The 23690-nt window shown below is 37.3% G+C and overlaps 2 protein-coding genes across 2 annotated transcripts; both read left to right on the top strand.

Annotated features, from left to right (window-relative positions):
* Positions 1-117: 117 nt before the first annotated feature.
* LOC116072270 lies at positions 118-1047 on the top strand. Its single transcript, XM_031343634.1, has one exon. The coding sequence runs from the start codon at positions 124-126 to the stop codon at positions 1045-1047; it is 924 nt and encodes a 307-aa protein (XP_031199494.1). The 5' UTR covers positions 118-123.
* A 16378-nt stretch (positions 1048-17425) lies between these two features.
* Positions 17426-18496, top strand: LOC116073081 (olfactory receptor 8D1-like). Its single transcript, XM_031344771.1, has one exon. The coding sequence runs from the start codon at positions 17467-17469 to the stop codon at positions 18397-18399; it is 933 nt and encodes a 310-aa protein (XP_031200631.1). The 5' UTR covers positions 17426-17466; the 3' UTR covers positions 18400-18496.
* Positions 18497-23690: the final 5194 nt, after the last annotated feature.

Below are 23690 nucleotides of genomic sequence, written 5' to 3' on the forward strand. Positions count from 1 at the left end.
AAACAACACCCTTCACAATAGTTACAAATAATATAAAATACCTCGGTGTAACCCTAACTAAGCAAGTATACTCATTTTTAATATTTTAAACTTAGAAGCTTGGGACAATATAATGAGAAGATAATGGAGTCTGGAAACCATTCAATGGTAATCAACTTTATCTTGGCTGGATTCTCAACCAAACCAGAGCTGCAGCTGCCCCTCTTCCTCCTCTTCCTTGGAATCTACCTGGTCACGGTGCTGGGAAACCTGGGGATGTTCATCCTAATTGTGCTCAGCTCCCATTTGCACACACCCATGTACTTCTTCCTCAGCAGTCTGTCCTTCATTGACCTCTGCCATTCCACTGTCATTACCCCTAAAATGCTGGTAAACTTTGTGACAGAGAAGAACACCATCTCCTACCCTGAATGCATGACTCAGCTCTACTGCTTCCTTGTTTTTGCAATTGCAGAGTGTCACATGTTGGCTGTAATGGCATATGACCGCTATGTTGCCATCTGTAACCCTTTACTTTACAATGTTGTCATGTCTCATCGTCTCTGCTTCTGGCTCACAATGGGAGTTTACACTTTGGGTATTATTGGATCATCAGTTCACACAGGCTTTATGTTAAAATTAAATTTTTGCAAGATCAGTGTGATTAACCATTATTTTTGTGATCTTTTTCCTCTCTTGGAGCTATCATGCTCCAGTATATACATCAATGAACTCTTGGTTCTTTTCTTGAGTGCACTGAATATCCTGACACCTGCATTGACCATCCTTATGTCTTACATCTTCATCATTGTCAGCATCCTGCGTATTCGCTCCACTGAGGGCAGGTCCAAAGCCTTCAGCACCTGTAGTTCCCACATCTCTGCTGTTGCCATCTTCTATGGCTCCGCTGCATTCATGTACTTACAGCCATCATCCGTGAGTTCAATGGATCAAGGGAAAGTGTCATCTGTGTTTTACACTACTGTTGTTCCCATGCTGAACCCATTGATCTACAGCCTGAGGAATAAGGATGTCAAGTCTGCTGTAAAGAAAATTCTTAACAGATGAACATGGCAATGAATGGAGTTGTTGTCATATTAGAAATACGTACTTATTCTGCCTGTGTATGATATTTCTTAGCCCTAATTTGCTTATCTACACTCTTGCAACCCTAAGCTCTTACAGTGTGATCATAGTCAAAAGCATTCCCATTCAGTTCACTGAGTTAATGCCTCAGCAATCGCATCACCCATATGATAGTGGTTAAGATCTCTTTTTCTTGTAGCATTCATGTACCTAAGATTGTCATAAGTCAGTTTCAGGAACCAAGGGAATATGTTGTCTGCATTTTATTCTATCTTTGTGCTCAGCTGAAATACCTGACCTATAGTATTAAAAATAATTGTATCAGTATTGGCTAAAAATGATATTGTTAACAATAACATTAATGAAAAGGAGATGATCTTGCAAATCTGTTAGTGATTATTATATTGTTTGAGTAATCTACTGCATATTGGTGCACATGCCAACATTGTCCCTCATTTTCATTATCTTGTCTTCCTATGAATGTGATGTCATTTGCTATGTAGAACTTTGAGTTATCTGTATCATTGAGACATGTTTTAGAATAAATACTAAAATTACAAAGGACAGATAATCCCAAATGCATTCATGTTACCTGTCTTTTTCTACAGATATGAATTTAAGTAAATTCTCCACCAAAATAAAAAATTCCATTATCCAAGTGTAAATACTAAGTGCCTTTATTATATGCAGTCAAATAATAGCTTTAATTTCTAGTTTGAAAGCTATATCTTACTGTGGCATCTTAACCAGAACTTTAAAATATGAGCTAGAGATATAATTACATGCTGGGATTATATAGGTCAACATACCCCCTGCTTTGCCCTTTGATTTTCCATGTAGCTTCTGTTTATTATCTAGCTGCCCTGAAAGTTAATTGAAGCATTATGGCTCTGTCCAATCACATAGTTCCATGCATGTCTCTAGGACATAAACTGCTTCCTGCCATTCTAAGCCCAATATTATCTCCACTTGTAGAAATTTGGATATTATCTTTTAAGATAAATGTCTTAAAACTCTATAAAATGTATGTATGGTTAAACTCTATAAAGTATAACTTTGGAAAATTACTCAAGGATCTTCTAGAAGATAATGGGCACAGTCTTACTAATTATGTACAAAAATAGTAAATGCTTAAGACTGAGTCCTTCTGTGATAATTGCTAATAAAAGGGTAACAAGATCTTAATATTCCTGTATCAACAAACAAGAAGACCCAGAGACAATATTTTTTTTAATATTTCTATTCACATATTGTAGGGATGCAGAAAATATTACCTAATGGTTATATTTTACTGAGGGTTGAATTTAGTACATATGATGAAGGGACTTACTAAGTTAGCTACACAGTCCAACAAATGCCATCTGTATGCTGGAGAAGCAAAAACCAAACAAACAAAAAAACAGTACTTCCAGAGAGCCTAAAAGCTCCCTGGAGAGCCACAGGCTCTATAGAAAAAGTTTTAATGAGCTGAAATCTGAAATGCTCCAATGATAGTATCAGCAAAAGACATAGTCAGAAAAAAGATGCATAACAGTTCCATGCTGACTTCCTCTGTTTCAATTGCCTTTTCACCTGGACCACCACCTTTGGATTGTGTCTCCCATTTTCACAAAGGGTCTTTTCTCTCCCTTCAGTTATTGATCCTCACGTAAATCTGCTGTAGAAGTGTGCTACATACACACCCAGAGGTATGCCTAGTATTCCTAGACCTCTCTTAATTTTAAAAAATTGACCATAGCAGGTTAGTAAATTAACATTGACTTTTTGTCAGATAGTACAACCTATGTTATCTGTATGTTTATTCACAGCCTCCTCACCATAACAACTGTCCACCCATAGCTATACGAGACTCTCTGGAAGCTCTCAAATTATCATCACTGTTTAAATACAAGTTGTTCAGTATATGTAATATGATTAGAAAAACTTCTTTTCATGTTATAAAGGTTACTGTTATTTTCATTCTGATTCTGAATCTTATTAAAATGCATCATAAAATCTTGTGACTCTATTGCTACTTCCCAGCTATCAGTTTGAACCCATGAGCAGTCACTATCATTAATGACTCTCTGAACTCTCAAGATGAAATTTCCATAGGTGCTCACTCATAAAAGCAGTTTCAATAACAAATTTAACTGTCATTGTATTTATTTATCAATTTTGGGGGTGGCCACTTGTGTACCACGATGATCCTATCTGGCATCCATGAAGACCAGAATTCCCTATTGGTAAATATCAGGAGATGGCTGTAGCTGCCATGTGGATCCTGGGAACTGAACCCAGGTCCTCTGAAAAAAATCGTGGATGCTTTTAATCATTGAGCCATTTCTTTGGCCCTTGAAACATCTACTTAGCTATTTAACTCATTAGAAGAGTTTTTTTATGTTATTGAAAACTATTTTATTTCTGCTTCTGTGTGAGACTCATGCATCCTCCCTTGGGCCCTCCTAACTTAATTTCTTTCTGTCTGTGAACTGTAGAGTGGTTATCCTATACCATATGGCTAATGTCCACTTAAAAGTTAATACATACCATCTGTGTCTTTCTGGGTCTGGGTTACCTCATTCAGAATGATACTTTCTCGTTACATACACTTGCCTACAAATCTCATGACGGCTTTGTTTTTAATGCCTGGATAGTATTCCATTGTGTAGATGCTCCACATTTTCTTTATTCATTCTTCAGTTGAGGAGCATCTATGTTGCTTCCAGTTTATGGCTATTAAAAATAAAGCTATGAACATAGTTGAACAAGTGTCCTTGTGGTATAGAGACATTGGAAGTGGATGGAGGGAGGGTCTTAGGTGGAAGAGGAGGTGAGGAGGGAAACCCAGATGAGGATCAGGTGTAGGGAGAGGAGGGGTGGAATAGGTCTGGGAGTAAGAATGGAAATCAGTGGAGGCCATCTCTCTGGGGTAGCTGAAGACGTGAGACAGGAGAGGCTTCCAGGGGTCTATAAGGGTGACCCTAGCTGAGACTCCTAGCAGCAAGAGATATGGAGATTGAAGTGGTTGTCTCCTGTAGGGAAGTAGGACTTCCAGTGTATGTGTTGGTGGAGTAAACCTACCCACAAAAACTTTGACCAAATATTTGTTCTGCCTACAAGATACACAGGGATAAAGAGGAGGCAGGGATTGAAAGAACAGCCAACCAATGACCAGCCCAACTTAAAACCCATCCCATGTGAAAGATCCAACCACAACACTATTAATGATACTCTGCTATGCTTGCAAACATGAACCTAGCATAACTTTCTCCTGAGAGGCTTTATCCAGCAGCAGACGAAAACAGATCCAGAGACCCACAGTCAAACAACAGTCAGAGCTTAAGGGGTCTTGTGGACAAGTGGAAAATAGGATTGAATGAGTAGGAGGGGTCAAGAAAAACGCAAGACCTGGGTCAAATAACCTGAGTCCAGGGAGGCTCACAGAAACTGAACTGCCACCAAAGAGCATGCATGGGCTGGGCGTAGGCCAACTACATATTTGAAGCAGATGTGCAGCTTTGTCTTCATGTTAATCCCCTACCAGTTGGAACATGTGCTGCCTCTGTTGCCTGCCATTGGGTCCCTTCTCCTAGCTGGAGTCCCTGGTTGGACCCCAGTGGGAGAAGATGCACTTAGTCCTGCTGAGACTAGATATCCCATGGAAGGGTTGTACCCAAGGGGCTTTTCCACTTCTCTGAGGAGAATGGATGGGGATCATGGGGAGGAAGGATTTATAAGGGTGGAACTGGGAGGAAAGAAGGAAAGTGGATAGTGATCAGGATAAAGTACATAAATAAATTAACAAAAATAAAATATGAAAATTGCTTCTTCTCTCATTTAATATATTCCACCCATCATTTTGGTTTCCTCCATTCCTCCCAGTTGGCTGACCCTTCTTGCCTTCCCTCTGCCCCAGATCAATTCTTCCTCCACTTCCTCTTCTGACAAAAACCTGACCTCTAAAAGATGACAGCCAAATGGAACAAAACAAGAAAACAATACAACAGTTCTAATAATCACATATCCAGACTGTACAAGTCAATGCAACAGGAGGAAAAGAGACCAAACAGCAGAGATCACCCATTACCCCTGTTAGAAGTTCCACAAATACACTAAGCTTAAGTGGAAACTTATGGTTTCTTTGGAAAGGCAGTTGTGTCAACAGATGGTGTTTTGCTGGGGCAGACATGTGGAGGAGTGTTTTCCTGAAGCTGACACAGGTGAAAGTATATTTTCCTGAAACAGACACATGAAGGAACATTTCACTGAAGCGGACACAGGTGGAAGGATATTTTGCTAAAGCAAGCATGGGAGAGGACAGGTGATGAAAGTTTCTTGGCTAATAACACTCATGTATTCATGAGTTCATCTTGCATTGCATAGCTGAGCTCCATTTGTCATGACTCCATAGAGAGAACCACACCAAAAAACTGCTGGTGGTGCTCTAGTAGCTTCTTGCCACTTCCAAGGACTTGGACCAATTGATAGGGTGATATCAGCTGATAAAGACTCACATGCTGAGGGAAGCCACATGCTGAGGCAAGACCCATGGAGGACATGTGATGTTTGTAGGGAATATAAATAGGACTCAATTGAGAATGATGGGGGACTTGCACAGCTAGCATTGCAGCACTTCTTGTCTCGCATCTTAGCTAATCTTCACTTCATTGAGAGAGGCATGGCAAAGAACTTCTGGCTTAATGGCTCCTGCTGACTCATGCCAGTTTGGCTATTTCTGGTAGGTCACGCCACCACCACTGATTCATGTTTGCTATCACAACACTACTGAGTTGCACTGCTGTTATATTCGAAGTGTTTCTGAGTACATCAAGCAGCTTCTGCTGACTTCTGTGGACTGCAGATTTCCTGACTATGCAGATATTTGCTCCAAATAATTTCTAAACAGATCCATTTCATTTCCACTATCTCTAGTAGGTGATGGGCCAAAAGGGAGGGTAGAGTATTTAAGAACTGTTATTAAAATTAGGGTTGAGAAAATTTTAAGAAAACACTAAGCTAACATCAATAACATATATACAGAGCACATGATGGAGACCCATGCAGGCCCCATACTTGCCACTTCAGGCTCTCTTCAGGTGAGCCCTGCTTAGTTGATTCAGTGGGCCATGTTCTCCTGGTGTCTTCCATCCCTGTAACTCATAGACTCTTTCCACCCCTTCTACTGGGTTAATGCCAGTGCTCAGGAGGCATAGACAAGCAGATCTGTGAGTTTGAGGCCAGTCTGGTCTACAAATCAAGTTCCTGAACCGCCAGAGATACACAGATAAATAAGAATTCTTAATTTCTAGCATAATATATTCTTAGAAAACAGTCTGTAAGGGAAACAAAATATAACATTTTCTGACTCCTAGCTATAGTCTCTTTAGATATAGATTTTTTAATGAACCAAAGTTTTTATTAGTTCATTTCTTGGATTTCAAATACTTTTCCATGACCATGTTGGTCTGAGTTGTTGGTTTTGTATGTTTGTTCGTTTGTTTCTTTTGCTATAATGCTCAATCACTACACAACCCTACCCCACTACTTTGTATTGTTTCTCCTCTCAATTGATTTTGCAGAGACCTACCCATATTTTTAGTTTCCTGTTGTTATGGACTTTAATTAGGTTGGATTGGTGCTCACTACAAATTTTTCCTGCCAACTTGACATTATACATGTATATACTGTGCAATGTTTAAATAAAGTTAAATGTATATACAAAAAGTTTTAAGTATTTTCTTCTAGATCAGTCATTATTATCTGTAATCACCCCACTCTAAACCTGAACACCTAAATCCTTGCTCCTATCCATCTTTAACTCGGTAGCCATCGGATAACCTCTGCCCATCTAGCCACATACTTTTGTCTCTGATAAACATCATTCTAACTCCAGTTTCTATAAAGTCAAATAAGTGATGTCCAGTGATATTCAGTTTTCACAACAAAAAATAAAATATCTTCCTACACATCCTAAATAAATAATTAAAAATTTTAAATATGATAAGTACCAGGCATGGTACATTCAAGCAGAAACTCCAGCATAGTTGCATATGTAACAACATAGTTACAGCCATGTAAATAAATGTTACAGAAATCATGGTGAGCTTGGCAGGTAGAGGCAGGCAGATCTCTAAGAGTTCAAGGCCAGCCTGTTCTAAAAGGTGAGTTACACAGAGTTGAAAGACCTTCTACGTTTAGGGAAGACTAATATTTGTCAATAAGTCTGGAAGCAAGATTCCCTGTCTCCCAATTAACTAACACTCCTTAAGATAATAGTAATAATAATAATAATAATAATAATAGCAATAAAACAAACTTCTATCAGCAGGGCTCCATAACCTGGCTATAGTATCCTGAGCATCACACTATATTGAGGAAGGTAAACTGTCCTGGTTGCTTATTGGCTGCTAGAATTCCAATTACTTGTATGAGTTGGATGTTCCCACCATTTGCCTTGTTACCTACTACAATATTTTCTCTTCCTTTACCCATTTGTGGGATTCTTCATAATTCTAAATACTAATTCTTCATATGTATATGAGGTTTAATTGTCTCCCAACTAATAGTTTGTTTTTATGCATGATAGGTATTGTTGCATAGATTATTTTATTTTTTATAATATTTATAATTTTATAATTTTAATTATGAATTTAATTATAAACTTATAATTGTATAATTTATACTATTTATAATTTATTATAATATTTATTTATATCTATTCTTTTAATCATCTTCTTTAAAAATCATTCTTATTTGAGGTCATTATGGTCCTTACCATTTAATTTTTATATTGCAATCATTATAATCATTATAACATAACCAGTAGTGGGAAAAGAATTTATGGTACATTTCAGTGAGTTTGAGTAACTATATTTACCTACGAACCTAGCCAGCCTATCCATTGCAGAGCAGAAGGGCAAGCTTGCTTCTTGGACCAAGTTTATCTCAAAGAGAGTTTGGTACTATTCATGAGCAAAAATTTCTTTATACATTTCAAATATTTAAGGAGAAAAATAAAATAAACACTAAATTCAAATTTCAATGTTCATAACTAGAATTTTACCCAATACAGCCACACACCTACATTACAATACCCTTTTAGGCTGTTGTCTTTAATTGTTGACAATTGACTGACTGCAACAGAGACCTTGTGATCTATTCAGACTACTATTTTTCTATATGGTCCTTTGTGGAACAATGTCAGCTAATTCCTGATATATACCCTTGGAAGTATTTCTGTGTTTTTTCTCTTACTATATGTATTTTATCCACAGAGAGAAATATTATGAATACTGTTTTTATAAAGTCATTCTTGAAATAAGTTGCATCAAATTGAATGTGCAGATGGTTCTTCTGATAAGCCCAAATCTTGATACGATTTTCAAAGTGGAAAATTACGTGTGTTGAAAATGCATTTAATATCCCTATATTACAAAATGGCAATAGCTAGCTTGGTTTATCTTAAACATACTCTGAAAATTTGAATTAAGGTGTACTTGAGGGGAAAATCATCTAACACCAAGATTATTTTATATTAAAACATTAAATATATCAAGGAAGTGATCGCATCCCGTGTCCATGTGAAGCAGAAAGCGTAGCACTGTAGAGTGTCAGATGTTTGCACTTGTGATCATGTGGCTGACTGGGAGCTCCAGCTAACTGCTGTTGCCTAGCAACACAAAGAATGTTATTAGCTGAGGAGGATGTTCAATATTTGAAATAAAATTTCTAGTAAATAAACATTATCTTTGAACTATCAAAAAGTAAAAATATTTTAAGTCAAATTATCAGAGAACCTATCTTATGTGTATGGTTCATTTGAAGGACAAGAAGTTCAATGGCATTTATTATCTGTTGTGATTTTTATTCCTTTTCCATTTTCTATTACAAATGCAATCACAGCAGACAAGTTTGTACTTTTATTTGCATGGAGCCTATAGCATTTTATACTCTGGTGCATAATTCTCAAGAGGTGTCACTGCTGTAAGATCTCTCTATTGTGTTTTTCATTTTCTTGGTGAATGCATAATGGTATCTCTTTGTGATTAAAAATAGTCTTTTGTCATGACTACTGATGCTGAGAATAGATTGTTTTGTTAATCCCTGTATACTCTTAATTTTAAAAAGTATTCTATTCCTATTTTGTTGCCTTTTTATACTGCATTGTATTAATTACTTGCAAAAAAATGACATGAGTCCTTTATCAGATGTTTGTTCTTTATGTATGCATATTCTATTTTCTCAGCCACATTACATTTATGTTTTAAAGATGATGTCTTTTGATGATTAGAAATGTTAAATCTTAACAGATCATGCTTACCATTTTCCTTGTATTCTGCTTAATAAAAATTTGCCTACTTCCCAGACACAGTAATATTCCCTCCTAATTTTTTGTAATTGATTTCTATAGTGTGTGTGTGTGTGTGTGTGTGTGTGTGTGTGTGTCTGTAGTGTGTATTGTAAGAGAGTGGGGTCAAGTTCAGCTTTTGAAGGCAGAAATCCATCCAATCCATTCCAAGGACTGAAATGTCATTTCACACTATGAACATGTTGTAATTCCCCATTTATATATGTCATTTAATTTTTGTCAAGGATGTTCTGGAATTTTCAGTGGAAAGGTTTTTTACCTATATATTTGTTTAAATTTATTTCTATAATAGAGGAGTTAGGGGATGTACTGAAAGAGCCGAAGGGGTTTGCAACCCCATAGGAAGAACAACAAAATCAAACCAACCAGACCACCCAGAGCTCCCAAGGACTAAACTACCAACCAAAGAGTACACATGGAGGAACCCATGGCTCCAGCTGCTTATGTAGCAGAGGATTGCTTATCTGGCATTAATAGGAGGGGAAGCTTGGTCCTATGAAGGCTGGGTGCCCCAGCCTAAAAGGATGCTAGGGCATTGAGGCAGGAGTGGGTGGGTGAATGGGAAAGCACTGTCACAGAAGCAGGGGGAGAGAGAAAGGATCAGAGATTTGTGGAGGGGAAACTGGGAAGGGGGATAACATGTGAAATGTAAATAAATAAAATAACCAATAAAAAATGTAAAATGCATTTCTTGGTATTCTGTGTTGTGATGATGTCTTGGCTTCTTTTCACATTTGCTGTGATAACATTTTTAACCAAAACAATTTAAGGGAGAATGGATTTTTCTTTCTATTTCACAGTTCAAGGGACAATCATTGTAGGCAAATCAAGGTGACAGGAGCCTAAGGGAGCTGTTCACAGAGTACTCCTCATCAGAAACAGAGCAACAGTGGAATAAATGCTTTTAGCAACTCAGCTTCTCCATTGTAAACAGCCAGGATCCCCCAACTCAGAAAGAAGGCCAGGCAGATAAAATGGTCTAACCAAGATAACTCCCCAAGTGTGCCCAAAGACCTATTTCTCAGATAATTCTAGATTCTATCAAGTCGGTAAGTGACACTAGCCTTCACAGATGCTGTTGGGTTGTGCTTAATTGTATTTCCTATACGGTTTTTTGCATATTGAGAATTTAGCTCAACCATTGGTAAATTAATGAATTAAATTTAAGTAGATTAAGTAGGATGACTTTCAGTGTTTCATGTGAATAGCAATGGCAATTTGTAAAATAGGATAATATTTATGCTTATTTTCACTTACTCTTGATCATCTAAAAATCCCTAATATCATATTTAATATGATTAAAAATATGTATATGGTTGCTTTGGTGTCCTCAAAAAATAACTTCAATGTTTCCTTATTAAGTATGATTGCCAGTAGCTGGTATTTTTATCCTTCCTTTAATTGAAAAACTTCATTCTTTATTTAGTTAAAGTGTGGGTCATGAATGGAGGTGGTAGTTTGGATACTATCTGGACTAGGTCTCTTAACACTATTATGTATTTTCATCTTTTTACTCTGATATCAATACCTTGAACATTTACAAACATTAAATTGAATTTTCAGTACCAATATACATCTTATATCATAATGGTATACAGTATCTTTTGAGTATTGAAGAATTTGCTGATATTTTGTATAAAGTTTTGCTTTTAAGTCCATAAAGTACATCAACCATCAATGGTTGTTTCGGCAATACTCTCATTGGTTTCTGGGTCTGATTGTACATTCTCAGCTGTTCCTTAATTCTCTTTCTTTAAATAGTTATCTTGATATTTGGCATTGCTGCTTTTTTTAATGGTTAAAAGAACATATAAAGCCATTTATGGTAGAATAACGTTATCTGCATTTCAAATTGTTTTTGAGAATAAAGCTACAAATTCACACTTATCACTATGTTTTGTATATAGTGTCATTATATGAAAGCTCAATTTTCTTATATTAACAGCTTAGTTAATTAAGCTTAGTTGGAAATTTAAAACCTGCTGAAATCTGAAATTTCTCCTCACTTTGGCTGGGTTTCACAGGGTAGAATGCTCACAGTCTGGAAAAATACACTAAAAATATTCTTGTTTCCTCTACACCACTGCAGACAAGAGACATGTCTCATTTATGAGGCAATATATAGGTGAGGAGCACCATAGGGAAGCAGCGTATGTGTGGAAGAGGGCAAAAAATCTTTATTCAAACAGTTGAGTATTGCATTAATAAATCTAGTAAAACATATGTAAGACATTCAGAAACAAAAGTACAACTCTTTGTGTTTCTGCATCATTATTTACAGGGGTAAAATTTCTGTCTAATTTACTCACAAATTCATTCAAACTTCTAGCAGACATTTTAGAGAATTCAATATTTTTTAAAAAATCAAAATTTATTTTTGAAAATGCAAAAGTACCAGAATAGGGAAAAGTGCTGAGGAGTTGAGTTAACGACTCATTAGGGAAAGTCTTTGCATGAGAAGGGTCACAAGCCTGAGGACCAGGGTTGGAGATGCTCAGAACAAACTCATAAAATTCAAGAGAACCTAGTGGCCACCTTGTAAAAGCAGCTTGCTGGAAATGGAGAAGGAATCCCTAGAGTAGGCTGGCTAGCTACACTAGCAAGCTCCAAGTTCAGCCAGAGACTCTGCCTCAGTATAAAAAGTATACAGCATTGGACAAAGACATTGAATTTCAACCATAAGCCAACATGACATGGCATACACATGTATGTACACCTGTAAACATACATTCATATACACATCTGTTAAACAATATAAACATATACACATCATACAGTGCATATGCAAATGAGCTGAATAATAAGTATCAAGTAACTCAAAATATATAAAAAACAATGCTATATCAGAATCAAGATAAACAGAAATAGATCCACATAGTGGTGTCATTTTACATCAGTAAAGATTCTAGTCAAGTCCACCTGATGACATACATGCAGGGCCATGATTGAATCTCAATGTAATTATGTTGGACAAAGAAGCGAAGTAAAGGTTACATACTTAGTTACCATAAAATTTTAACAATTCAGATTTGCCAAGACAAAAGTAGATTGCATAGTGCTTGGGAATGCAGTGGAAAGTAGTTGATAGAAAGGATTGCAAAATACTTGATAAACATCATTGACAGGGAGACATGCTTGTTTCATTATTTGGAAAATGACTTCATGGGCAAAATTGTAAGTCACAATAATCTAATAGGCATTCTAAATGTACTATTTGTTAACAGTGACATACTCACAAAACTGTTAAAATTTTGATGAAAAAATGAACAAGAAAGTCAAAATGGTCTAGAAGATTGGCAAAGAACAGCTCAGAAGTTCACATTTAGGTCTGAACTGAAAGCCACATGTACATGTATTCTTTCCGTAGGCATACATTTGAGTAAATGACTTAAATCCCAGGATATATCATTTAATCATAGAAAGGAAGTAGGCCACATTTTCTTTCTCATCACATATAATATTTCAAAGTACCAAGTTGACTGAATATAAAATGAGATTCTTCCCAAATTTAGAAGTAGTGAAGTGGGACTAAAATGAAGAAAACTTAAAAAACTAAGGACAGATATTTAATGTTGGTTTTGATAAAGCAACTTAATCATCCAAAAGGTTTGAAAAGTTTTATATTCATATTGGAGGCAGTGAATGTGTTCAAAATACATGGTATACTTGAAAAAATTGGCTACATTTTACCCAATACTATGTACAATGAATATACATCATTAAATATTGACAAACACTTGGTATTTATTATTAACTCATTATTAGTATTCCCAACACTCATGGGGGAGGAAATTTCTTTGTTTTAGACTCCAGAGGGATTAAGAATGCGGCTGTTTCTATATTGCTAGCAGGTATAGATTTGGTAATTATTTTCCCTGTAGAGTCCAACTCCTGGCATGACAAGCCCCTAAGGAGAACATTGGTTCACAGATATCTTCTCTGATCCAAATAGATCTAGATAGATTTTTCTCACAATAAGAGGCTATAGGATTACTCTTCTCACTCTACGTAGTTGAGTCCTCTAATTCTTAAGCCAAATTTATGAAATTTTATGCCAAGTCTACTCCACTATATTTTTCAGGATCTGGAAGACATTGGACCCAGTATTTGATGACTAAGTTATTTGGTAATTGTGTGTTTGCATGCACACACTTTATGAAACTAAAATTAAAATCGTATGTGACCAGCTACACTTTCCATGCTGATAATATTCAGGTGAGTCATAGCTTTGATAATATATTGTGGTTAAAATTTAGCTTTGAAAGATGCTTAGGCATTCTTGATATCTATGCTGATGAAACTATTGTTTATGTCCAATGGAGGAGGAGGCACATATGCTTCATGAAATTGAGCAGAAAGTATAGTACATACAGAACACTGCTCCCATGGGCTCTGTATCTGTCCTAATCTCAAACCCTTTGCTTTCTTCCCCATTACAACCACATCTGTGTTGATATTTATTATCAGCAGCAAAGTTTACAGCATGCTCTTGGAGTACATTAGCACACATATTGCAGCACTTGGTCAGGTACTGAATCCCTTTAACTAAATAGAAACTGACATTAACTTATATATTCTATATTTCCAGAAAACTTAGTCAATCTTTAAATTAACACAAATATTACTAAAGCTTAGCAAACTTAATAAACTATTATTAAAGATCAGAAAGGGTACCCTTCTCTCTTATAGTTAAGAATTCGGATTTCTTAAAAGCAAACTTACAAAACAGCAAGTCATTCCTGGCATTGTCTAAGACCACTTTACTCTACATAGTTTTCCTAACTGTACTTTTCTCCCTTGATTGTAATTCTCATATCAAATCATGGATGTTTTAAGTAAAACTACTAAAGTATTTTAAGCCTTGAACATTACCCTGACCCTCATCTCTCCTTCTTCAAACACCTGAATTCCCCAAAATTACCATTATCAATGTTCCAACTATATTAAAAATGCAAATGATCTTTGTATCTAATACCCTGTCAGGAAGAAAATGTCAAAATCATTTGTGACAGTGGCACAGGCTACAAGAAAGTATATTTTAAATACTTACAGTAGCATTAAATTTTGAATATAGTATTCATTCATGCTTACTGTTTAATTTGATAAAGAAAATCTAAAATTGAAAAGAAATGATAAAATCAATAAAAACAAAGACAAAGGACAGAAAGAAAATATAAGATTGTTTTGTACATTGTTTGAATATCATGAGACTAGTCAGGGTATGTGTGGAAGCCAATACATAGAAAGACCCTGCCAGAAGAGCGGAAAAAAGAACGATGCATTAGCACAGGGTACCCTCCTCAGCTATGCCACACATTTTGTCTAGAAACTGCCACTTCTTTAGAACAAATGCCCAGACTATTACTCTATACATACAGCTATGAGGAGCAATTCAAAAGTGTAAATATGTAAAACAAATAGAAGATAAGAGAGAAGAAGCTTGAAGCAGCTTTAACACCCAACAGAATTCCTGGTAATTACAGTGGAAACAACTACCAAAATGGTATTCATAGTTTAGTGTCCACCTGACACTGTTGTAGTGTCTCTATCCAGTATCTTAGCACTTAATTTGTTCTAATGACCCAGAAGACCACATTCCAGGCAGATATCACTCCTGAGTTCTAAACTCATGTAGTTTTCTACTCAATATGTCCACTCAATCCTGTAATTGACATCAAACTGGGTATGTGCAAAGCATAAAAATTGCCTCCTAAGCCCACCCTTCAATTGAGCTTCTCCAGCCCTCACAAATGATATCATCCTTATCAAATGGATCTCACTCTTTTCTAGTTTACCATCTCTTCTTTAGTATGTGCCCAAGATGCTTCTATCTACACAACAATACCTCCATTTGAGTCCCTAGACATTCTTCTCTGTGACTCCATATGACTATTCTTGACAGAATAAGCAGAGCCCTTAGAGGTCCTTGTGAAAATGTAACAGAAAATGAGATGTACTATCATGGCATTCTCCCCCGACAGCAGCTCAGGAAAACTAGAATAAGATTTAGGACTTTTATTTGTTTGCTTTTTTAAAGTGGGACTGTGTCCCATTTAATATTGCAGTTCTGTAATGTAGAAAGCTTCTCAGTTGTTTTGAGTGAGCAAATGAGTGGACCGTTGCAAAAGCCACAAGTTGTATGAGTTACTCTTCTCTGTAGGTAAAAAGATTGAAGTCTACACAAGAGAAATGACATCATGAGTAACACAGGGAATGGAGGTGATCATGGCTGAAACTAGATCCAGTTCCATGTAACTTTAAATCTTGAGCCCATTACCAGCAACATGATCAAAATATGATAACACAAAACTGTATAGAATAGTTGTTACTATAAGAGTTCAAGGTAGACTTGGAGTATGGAAAAGTCAAAACAAAAGAAATTTCATGAAATCACAAGTTACTTGGTGGCTGAAATTGTTTAAGTTGCTTGAGGAAATGCAAACTATTTTGTTGTAATAGGGTGAGCATGAGAATATGAAAATAGGAATACTTCCAAAATAGAAAAGAGGAAACCTCTAAAACATCAGTTAGCTTTCTTTGCCAGAGATCAGTACTTAAGAAGTTTAAGGTTATCCACCTAATTGCTTAGTGTTATTTCTCATAGACTGTCATTACTACAGTATTTCACTGGCCCAAACCTAGTCTTAATAATTCAGTTATATTTTCTCTCATGCTCTGTAACCAGAGCTCTATTTTCTCATCATTTTACTTATTCATTTCAAAGAGGAAGTGTTTCATTTCATATAACACTCTGAAACTGAAAATGTTTGCATACTTTGGTGGGCCACCATTGTCCTACAACAAGTTTCTATTTTAGCACACAAGGGACTTTCACCACAGGTTAACCTCAGCATGTAAATGTCCATGTGTGTTTTCTACTGCCATTTTTTCTACCTTAAAGTGATTTAACATCAATGAAATCTTATTTGAACAAACGAGGCCAAAGTGCTTTCAGTATTTAGTAAAGTGTCCAAAAGACTGGCATAATGCTGCCCTAGATCACAAGAAAAACAAATTTAGAGGAAATTGTCAAGAAGTAGAAATAAAGAGGATGATGCAGAAGTTTTCATTCATTTTGTGCTCAGACTGAGAAGGAAACTGTTGTGGGCTGGGAATATTTTTGTTGTTGTTAAATGAAATAGGCAAATATATAAGATCTGACCTTACCATTCACTAGGAAACTTGGGAAAATCTCTATAAGCACATGTAAAGTGGGGAAAATAATGTTACTTTCAAGCAAAACCAATATTCTCTGATTTCTTGTCTGTAAAGCAGACAGCTCTCTCATGTGTTGCATGGCAGCATTCATAGCGTAAGTGTGCCTTCAGTGCTCTGCCTCCCACAGGAGCGAGCACCTATGGTCTTAGTGTTTTCTTTTCCCTTTCCCACTTTTCTTCAGCATATGACAACAAGGCTCCACTAACAGCATCTTCCAACCACCATTTCCAAAAGGGCTTTATTCTTCTCACATCTCTATGACTCATGGGTAACAGCAAGAGAAATCAAATTCAAGACCAGAAATGCAGAAGGGAAGCAGCAAACTTAGAAGGAAGTAAAGCCCTTGTGATTAGAGTCAGGGACTTAGTGACTGAAGTAGAGGGGAAACTCAAGGGCCATTGGTAAGGGAAGTTCAAGGTTCAAATCATCAGAGACGACAGCTGGTAAGGACAGAACCTACCAAATGGAAGAAAACCTCTGAGAAGGTGCTCCTGCAAGGTGCTTGAATAATAGTTATTCTTCTTTTACAGGCAAAGCTAGAGCTTCTAGAGCTTTGTTTGTAGAGACAACATGAGTCACACATTTAAATGTCGCAAGAGGACAATAAAATGGAAACCCAGTGAGTTTCACTTCTCAAGGCATGTAATAAAAATGAAGCCAAATGGAATGTAATCTTGATGATAGATGATGTTCAAACAGTACTATTCGTATGTTGAATGTTGGTTCTACTGAAAAATAAGTCATTCGTCAAATTGCAAACTGCTAAATACTACCAATTGATAATGTTTGCCTCTCTCCATTGAACCCCTCAACTCATCACATCTGAGAGAAGAATGAGCCCAGGAAATCACTCTGAAGCATCCTTATTTGTCCTAGAGGGGTTAACAGACCAGCCGGGGCTCCAGATCCCACTCTTTTCTCTGTTTCTATTGATCTATGTGATCTCCATTGCAGGAAACTTGGGCTTAGTCTTTTTAATCAGGATTAGCTCTCAGCTTCACACACCCATGTATCATTTCCTTAGCAACTTGTCCTTCATAGATCTCTGCTACTCCTCTGTTATAATCCCCAAGATGTTGGTTAACTTTATATCAGAGAAGAATTTTACAGTCTTTCCTGAATGCATGGCCCAGCTCTTTCTGTTCTCTTTCTTCGGTATTGATGACTCCTACATGCTAACAGCCATGGCATACGATCGTTATGTTGCCATCTGCAACCCCTTGCTCTACAATGTCACCATGTCCCACAGAGTCTGCATGCTACTGTCCACTTCTGTGTATGCTATGGGGGCCTTTGGGGCCACAGTTCATACCAGCTACATATCCAGTCGCTCCTTCTGTGGAACTAATGTCATTCACCATTACTTCTGTGACATCCTCCCTCTTCTAAATATAGCTTGCTCTAGAGACTATACCAAGGAGTTTTGGGTGATGATACTTGTTGGATTTAATGTTTTTGCAAGTGTGTTTGCCATCTTCATCTCTTATGCCTTCATCCTTGCTAGCATCCTGCGAATACGCTCAGCTGACGGCAGATCTAAAGCCTTCAGTACCTGCAGTTCCCATCTTGCAGCTGTTGGAGTCTTCTATGGCTCCATCATCTTCATGTATTTTAAGCCATCTACAGGTGACACAACCCAGGAGAAAGTGGCTTCTGTCTTTTACACCACAGTGATTCCCATGCTTAATCCTCTTATATATAGCCTTAGGAACAAAGATGTCAAAGAAGCCATTAAAAAGGCTGTGAAAAGTGGGCTATTCTCTTAGTCTGTATAGAAAAAAAAATCATCTTGAAGCTATAAATTTAAACATTCATTTAAATTGTCTTGAATGAAAGAATAACTATTCCAAGTTCAAGGGTCATCTCAAAATAAAATGTCTATGAGATTTATTTTTTGTGAACCTCACTTCCCAATTTAAGTGTTTCTACTCCCAACATAGACCTTTTCATTCTCCCTAGTCTCTCTAGCTTACTGTCTTACCTACTGGTATATAAATGTATATAAATAAATGTGTGTGTGTGTATGTGTGTGTGTTTACTCACCAAATACTACTAAGAAAAAAATAAGTTAAATAAAAACTTAGAGTTATGTAAAAAGGCTATGTTTATTTTATGAAATTTTAAAATTGCCTTTATTAATTTATGGAAGAGGGCATGGCAGAGTATTAGAGGACAAGATCAGAGAGTTGGCACTCTCCTTTTCCCATGTGGGTTCTGGAGATCAAGTCATTGGGCTTGGGGACAAGTTTCCTAACCCTCTAAGCCATCTCAATGGCCTACAGCTGTATTTTAAATGACAAATAAATAAACATGAAGACTGAGGAAAAAGAATATGAAAATGAGAAGAAGAGACAGAATTCAAAGGCAGTGAGAAGAGACAGAATTCTGGATATATGCTGAAGGGGATAGATCTACTCATGTCTTTGATTTCAAGAGAAGGATCATGATGGAAAACCACTTCAATATTTTGGACTTTGCCACTAAGAATGGCAATTTCCGGTAACACTGGAAATCAAGAAGTCTTCCTGTGTGAGGTCACATTCAGTTAACAACAACCACGGACACATCTTCATAAAAAAAACTTCCCTTTAGGGAATAGCATTTGTACAGCAGCACATATTATTGAGGCCATTTTTCCAGGAAAACAAACACTAGTTAGCATTAATATAAATAACTACAGAAAGCAAGTGTAATCAGGATACTAAGAGTAAGTATTCCCTAAATAACAACTTCCATGTTTCACAGAGAGCCTTTCCCTGAAATGAGATTGGAATCAACAATAAAATAAAAGCCAAAAGGATAAATCCAGAGTTAGAAAGAGCAGGAAGACATGGGGTCAAAATAATGCGCTGTCTCCTGTTTTTGTGCCATATCTAAAACTATCAGAAGAGTGTTAATATATTAGGATTTAGGAAATCCACATCAATATTTTTCAAAACAGCTTTGGCTTTCTTTTACAGTCCTTTCCTTTAGTGTATACGAAGTCTTCTTATTTATAGGATATTTTAGAAACAAAATAAATGAAGTTGCCCAGCACATACCTCTTTTATGGCACTCATTCAACAGTAATTTAACACTAGTTCTGATAAGAATTAGGCATATCTGTCTGCGCATCTAGAAGGTAGGATCTCTGATAATTGTGGACATGTGTCTTTTGCATTTTACCCCTACATCCTAGAATAATAAATGATATAAAGCTGCTCAAATGCTGACAGATGAATAAATAAATGAATTTCTGTGCATAAAAATATAAACAAAATTTAAATCAATAGTATTTGCTGCCAAATGTTTAGATACATATACCGCATTCCTCTGAGAATGAATCTTCTTGGACTCTGTTTCTAACTTTTTTTTATAATTACCCAAGTGGATTTCTGTAGAATCTTTAACATCATAACAAGAGGACACTAGAAAAAAGGGAAAATGTGTAACTCGGTAATTAGTAACATGAAGATTAGTAACTTCTTATTAAATATCATAAATTGTCTATGTCACCCTACAAAGCCTTTTAATTAAAAATATCTTCTCCTTCTACCAATATAAATAATATTTCATAATGCAAATGTACCATGTTTCCATTATCCATTCCTAAGTTGATGGACATCTAGCTAGGTTGTTTGCAGTTTCTAGCTATTATGGATAGAGCAGCAATAAGCATGGATGATATGGACCTTAGTTTTTCCTCCACCACTTCCTCAGACATTCTTCTAAGACCAACTCTATTCCCCTTTTACTTCTCCTGACCCTAGACCCGCAGTCTCTAAAAATTTCAAAACACATTAAATGCCTAAGGTCTTATTAAATATATGCAAAGTCTTGTTGGTGGTGGTGTTCTTCTATCAGTCAGGGACAAAGGAGATGGCAGTCCTTTGCTTATAGTTAGGACTCACAAATGCCAAATCAAGTCAAATTCAAGCAGTGCAGCACAGGAGGAGGAAAACAGAGACTTGTGGATAGCCATGCTACCCACAGACCTGCCCTCCAGCACATGGCACAGGCAGGCCATAGATGAAGCAGGCTATGCCATGAAGCAGGAATGGAGGATGTCATCTAGGGGCCTGCTAACAGTGTGACCTGTTTGCAGTGGAATGTGCAAGTATATGGTGTTCAGATGTGAGAGAAAGAGAAGTGGAGCAGTTTGAGCATTATGCAGAGAGATAGAACTGGAGACACATAGATGAGAGAAGTAGCCTGTTATAAATGGCTGGTCCCACCACCTGGGGCCATTGTGAGGTCCCAACCTGAGCTGGCACTGAGGGTCATATTCAATTCTGTGGTTGAGAGCAGGCCCTGACCTTCACCTGGGCAGCACATTAGGGCTGACCCTGGTATAGCATACACTGGTAAACCAGCCACAAGGGTAAGAGCCCTGGAGAACTGGCTCTGCCACTCATCTAGTGTGATGTGAGAGGTTGGGGGTGATGCCCCCCACCTCTTGCTCCTAATCACCTGTGGCAGTCCAAAGAACAGCTCTGAGGTCATGAGAGTAAATGTCTTGTCCTTTCCTGCTTGGGAAGTTGGGCCCTGCATCTCTTCTGAGCAGCATAGTAGGTCTGGCCCTGGTAGAGGGGCTGCAGGTAAGACATCCATGATATCAATGTAAAGAGCATGTGAGAACTGGCCCTGCCACTTGTCTGGAGTGATGTGGCATAGTATGGGAGTGATGCCCTCCACCTCACCACCTCACCTCCTATAACAACTGGGAGAGCTGACCCTGTAGTTATGACAGCAAGAGAGCTATCCCTGTCACTTCACTGCCTGTAGTCCTAGGGAGAGTGGGTCCTACCCCTGGCCTATGCAATAAAGTGAGGCTGACTCTGATAGCAAAGACACAGGTGAGCTAGCACTAAGGATGTGAGAAGAAGTTGTCCCAGCCGCACACAGACTGCAGTACTTGGGAGAGTGAGCCCTGAGACTTGAAGGGACAGCTCAGTGAAACAGGCTCTGGAGGCATGGTTGCAGATGAGCAGGCCCTGAGAGTATAAGAGCAGAAGAACTGTCCATGCCTCCTGCTAATGATGGCATTAGGTGGCCAATACAGAGCAGTGCTGGAGAGCTTGCCCAGGTGATGCAGATAAAGGAGAGCTGGCAGGATCCAGTGCTGGGAATTGGCCAACTCCAAAATCTTTATTATGTGCGAATGATTGGGACATGAGAATGGGCCACTCCTGTGTTCCAAAGCTGCAGGATCTTCATGACACAAGGCAACAGGATAACTGGGAGGAGTGCCAATGAGGATCCTTTATGGATGGTGTCACAAAAGCCAGAATCTTGAACCAGACCAATGATTCATTACAATGAGCATTTGCAAATGAAGATGTGTGGACAAAGGGATAGACTGTGGGACACACTTTGACATACTACAGCTTCTATGATGAGATGTTTTCTATGCTTTGTCGTTGTTGTTGTTGTTGTTGTTGTTGTTGTTATTGCTGTTTGTTTGTTTGCTGTGTGCCTTACTGAGGGGATGGGGAAGACTGAAAAGGTGAAAGGCCAATATGAGGGGACAGGAGATGAGCTGGACTGGGGTGCATGATGTGAAACTCACAAAGGATCAATAAAAAGTTGTGTGTGTGTGTGTGTGTGTGTGTGTGTGTGTGTGTGTGTGTGTGTTCACACTCTTGGGTTCCTGTAAAAATCAAAGACAACTCAGACACCATCTAATTCCGAATGAGAAGAATCAGTGCACCACTACAATTAATTCCAACAAAACCAAAATCCAGTAATAGAAATCAAATCTTGTAGCCCAAAGCCTAAGTATTGGTCTCACACATGATCTTCTGGTATCTAAAAAGCATGGGTGCACACAGTTTATCTCATAGGCTCCTGCTGACTCAACTGGACACTTGCCACTGTCTATGGTGTCTCTTGGGATCTCCCATACCCTGAGTCTCCACTGCAAGTGAAGCTTCACCTTCAAGAATGAGGCCTCTCTTCAGAAATTCAAACACTGCCCCATTTTGCCAGGTATCTTCTGCTATCCATGACCCCTTCTTGCCTTATATATAAGCATTTATACATTATACATACACTTTTCAAATGTTTGTGCATTATCATATTGTTTGAGCAATAATTCCTGGATAAGATTAATCAATGAACTTCTACATCAAAAAGTAACTAACAGAGCTGGAGAGACAGCTCAGCAGGAAAAGACATTTATCTAAGACTACCAACCTGAGGTCAATGCGCAGAGTCCATATGGTGGGACGAGAGGACCAGATCATTCACGGTATCCTCTGACCTCCACACATTTTCAGGCACACATACACACATCACATGCATAAACACTCATACATACACATACATACACATACAATAAATAAATATAAAACAGTTTTAAAGTAACTGTAGATGATTTTATTAGATACTGCTGAATTACTCTGTCACTTTTATCAACTTATGTTCTCAACAAATTATGTGCAAGTTCATTTATACTCTTAATATTGTTTTATTTGTTATTGAACACTTAAATACCTGAGATCCTTTTTCTACTGCATCCAAATATAAATTTGGTACAGAATATATGGCACAGCATTTAAACAATCTTCACATATAACATGAGCAAGCAGAAGTGGAACCATAAAAGGGACCACTGGAGATTAGAATCAGTTACACTAAGTGCTTATGTTATAGCTCTTATTGTTTTTATTTAAATAATTAAGTATATAAGATTTCTTGTTTGTTTGATTGTCTGTTTTAAGAGAATGTTTCTCTGTGTAGTACTGGCTGTCCATGAACTCTCTTTGTAGACTAGGCTTGCCTCAAACATACATAGATCTGCCTGTCTCTAACTCTCAAGTGCTGGGACATGCTACCACACCCAACTATAAGGTTTCATTTTAATGTCCAGGAATATAGTGCAGCTTTATCAAAGCTATTCCACAGCCAGTTATAGACTACACCACCCCTTGATTTTTGTCACTTCTTGTTTGATAACTTTTTTTGTACTTTTTTTAGATTTAGTGTAGAAGTATATTTTTTGAGGTGTAGTTATAGATTCTTCCATTATAGATTATACCATTCTTAAGTTGGTAGTCTCCTTTATTAAAAGACACCA

The sequence above is a fragment of the Mastomys coucha genome, unplaced genomic scaffold (assembly GCF_008632895.1).
Source record: "Mastomys coucha isolate ucsf_1 unplaced genomic scaffold, UCSF_Mcou_1 pScaffold23, whole genome shotgun sequence".
In the NCBI taxonomy this organism is placed as follows: Eukaryota; Metazoa; Chordata; class Mammalia; order Rodentia; family Muridae; genus Mastomys; species Mastomys coucha.

Coding starts and splice junctions, on each gene's coding strand:
- LOC116072270 (XM_031343634.1), top strand. CDS start 124: ATGGAGTCTGGAAACCATTCAATGGTAATCAACTTTATCTTGGCTGGA.
- LOC116073081 (XM_031344771.1), top strand. CDS start 17,467: ATGAGCCCAGGAAATCACTCTGAAGCATCCTTATTTGTCCTAGAGGGG.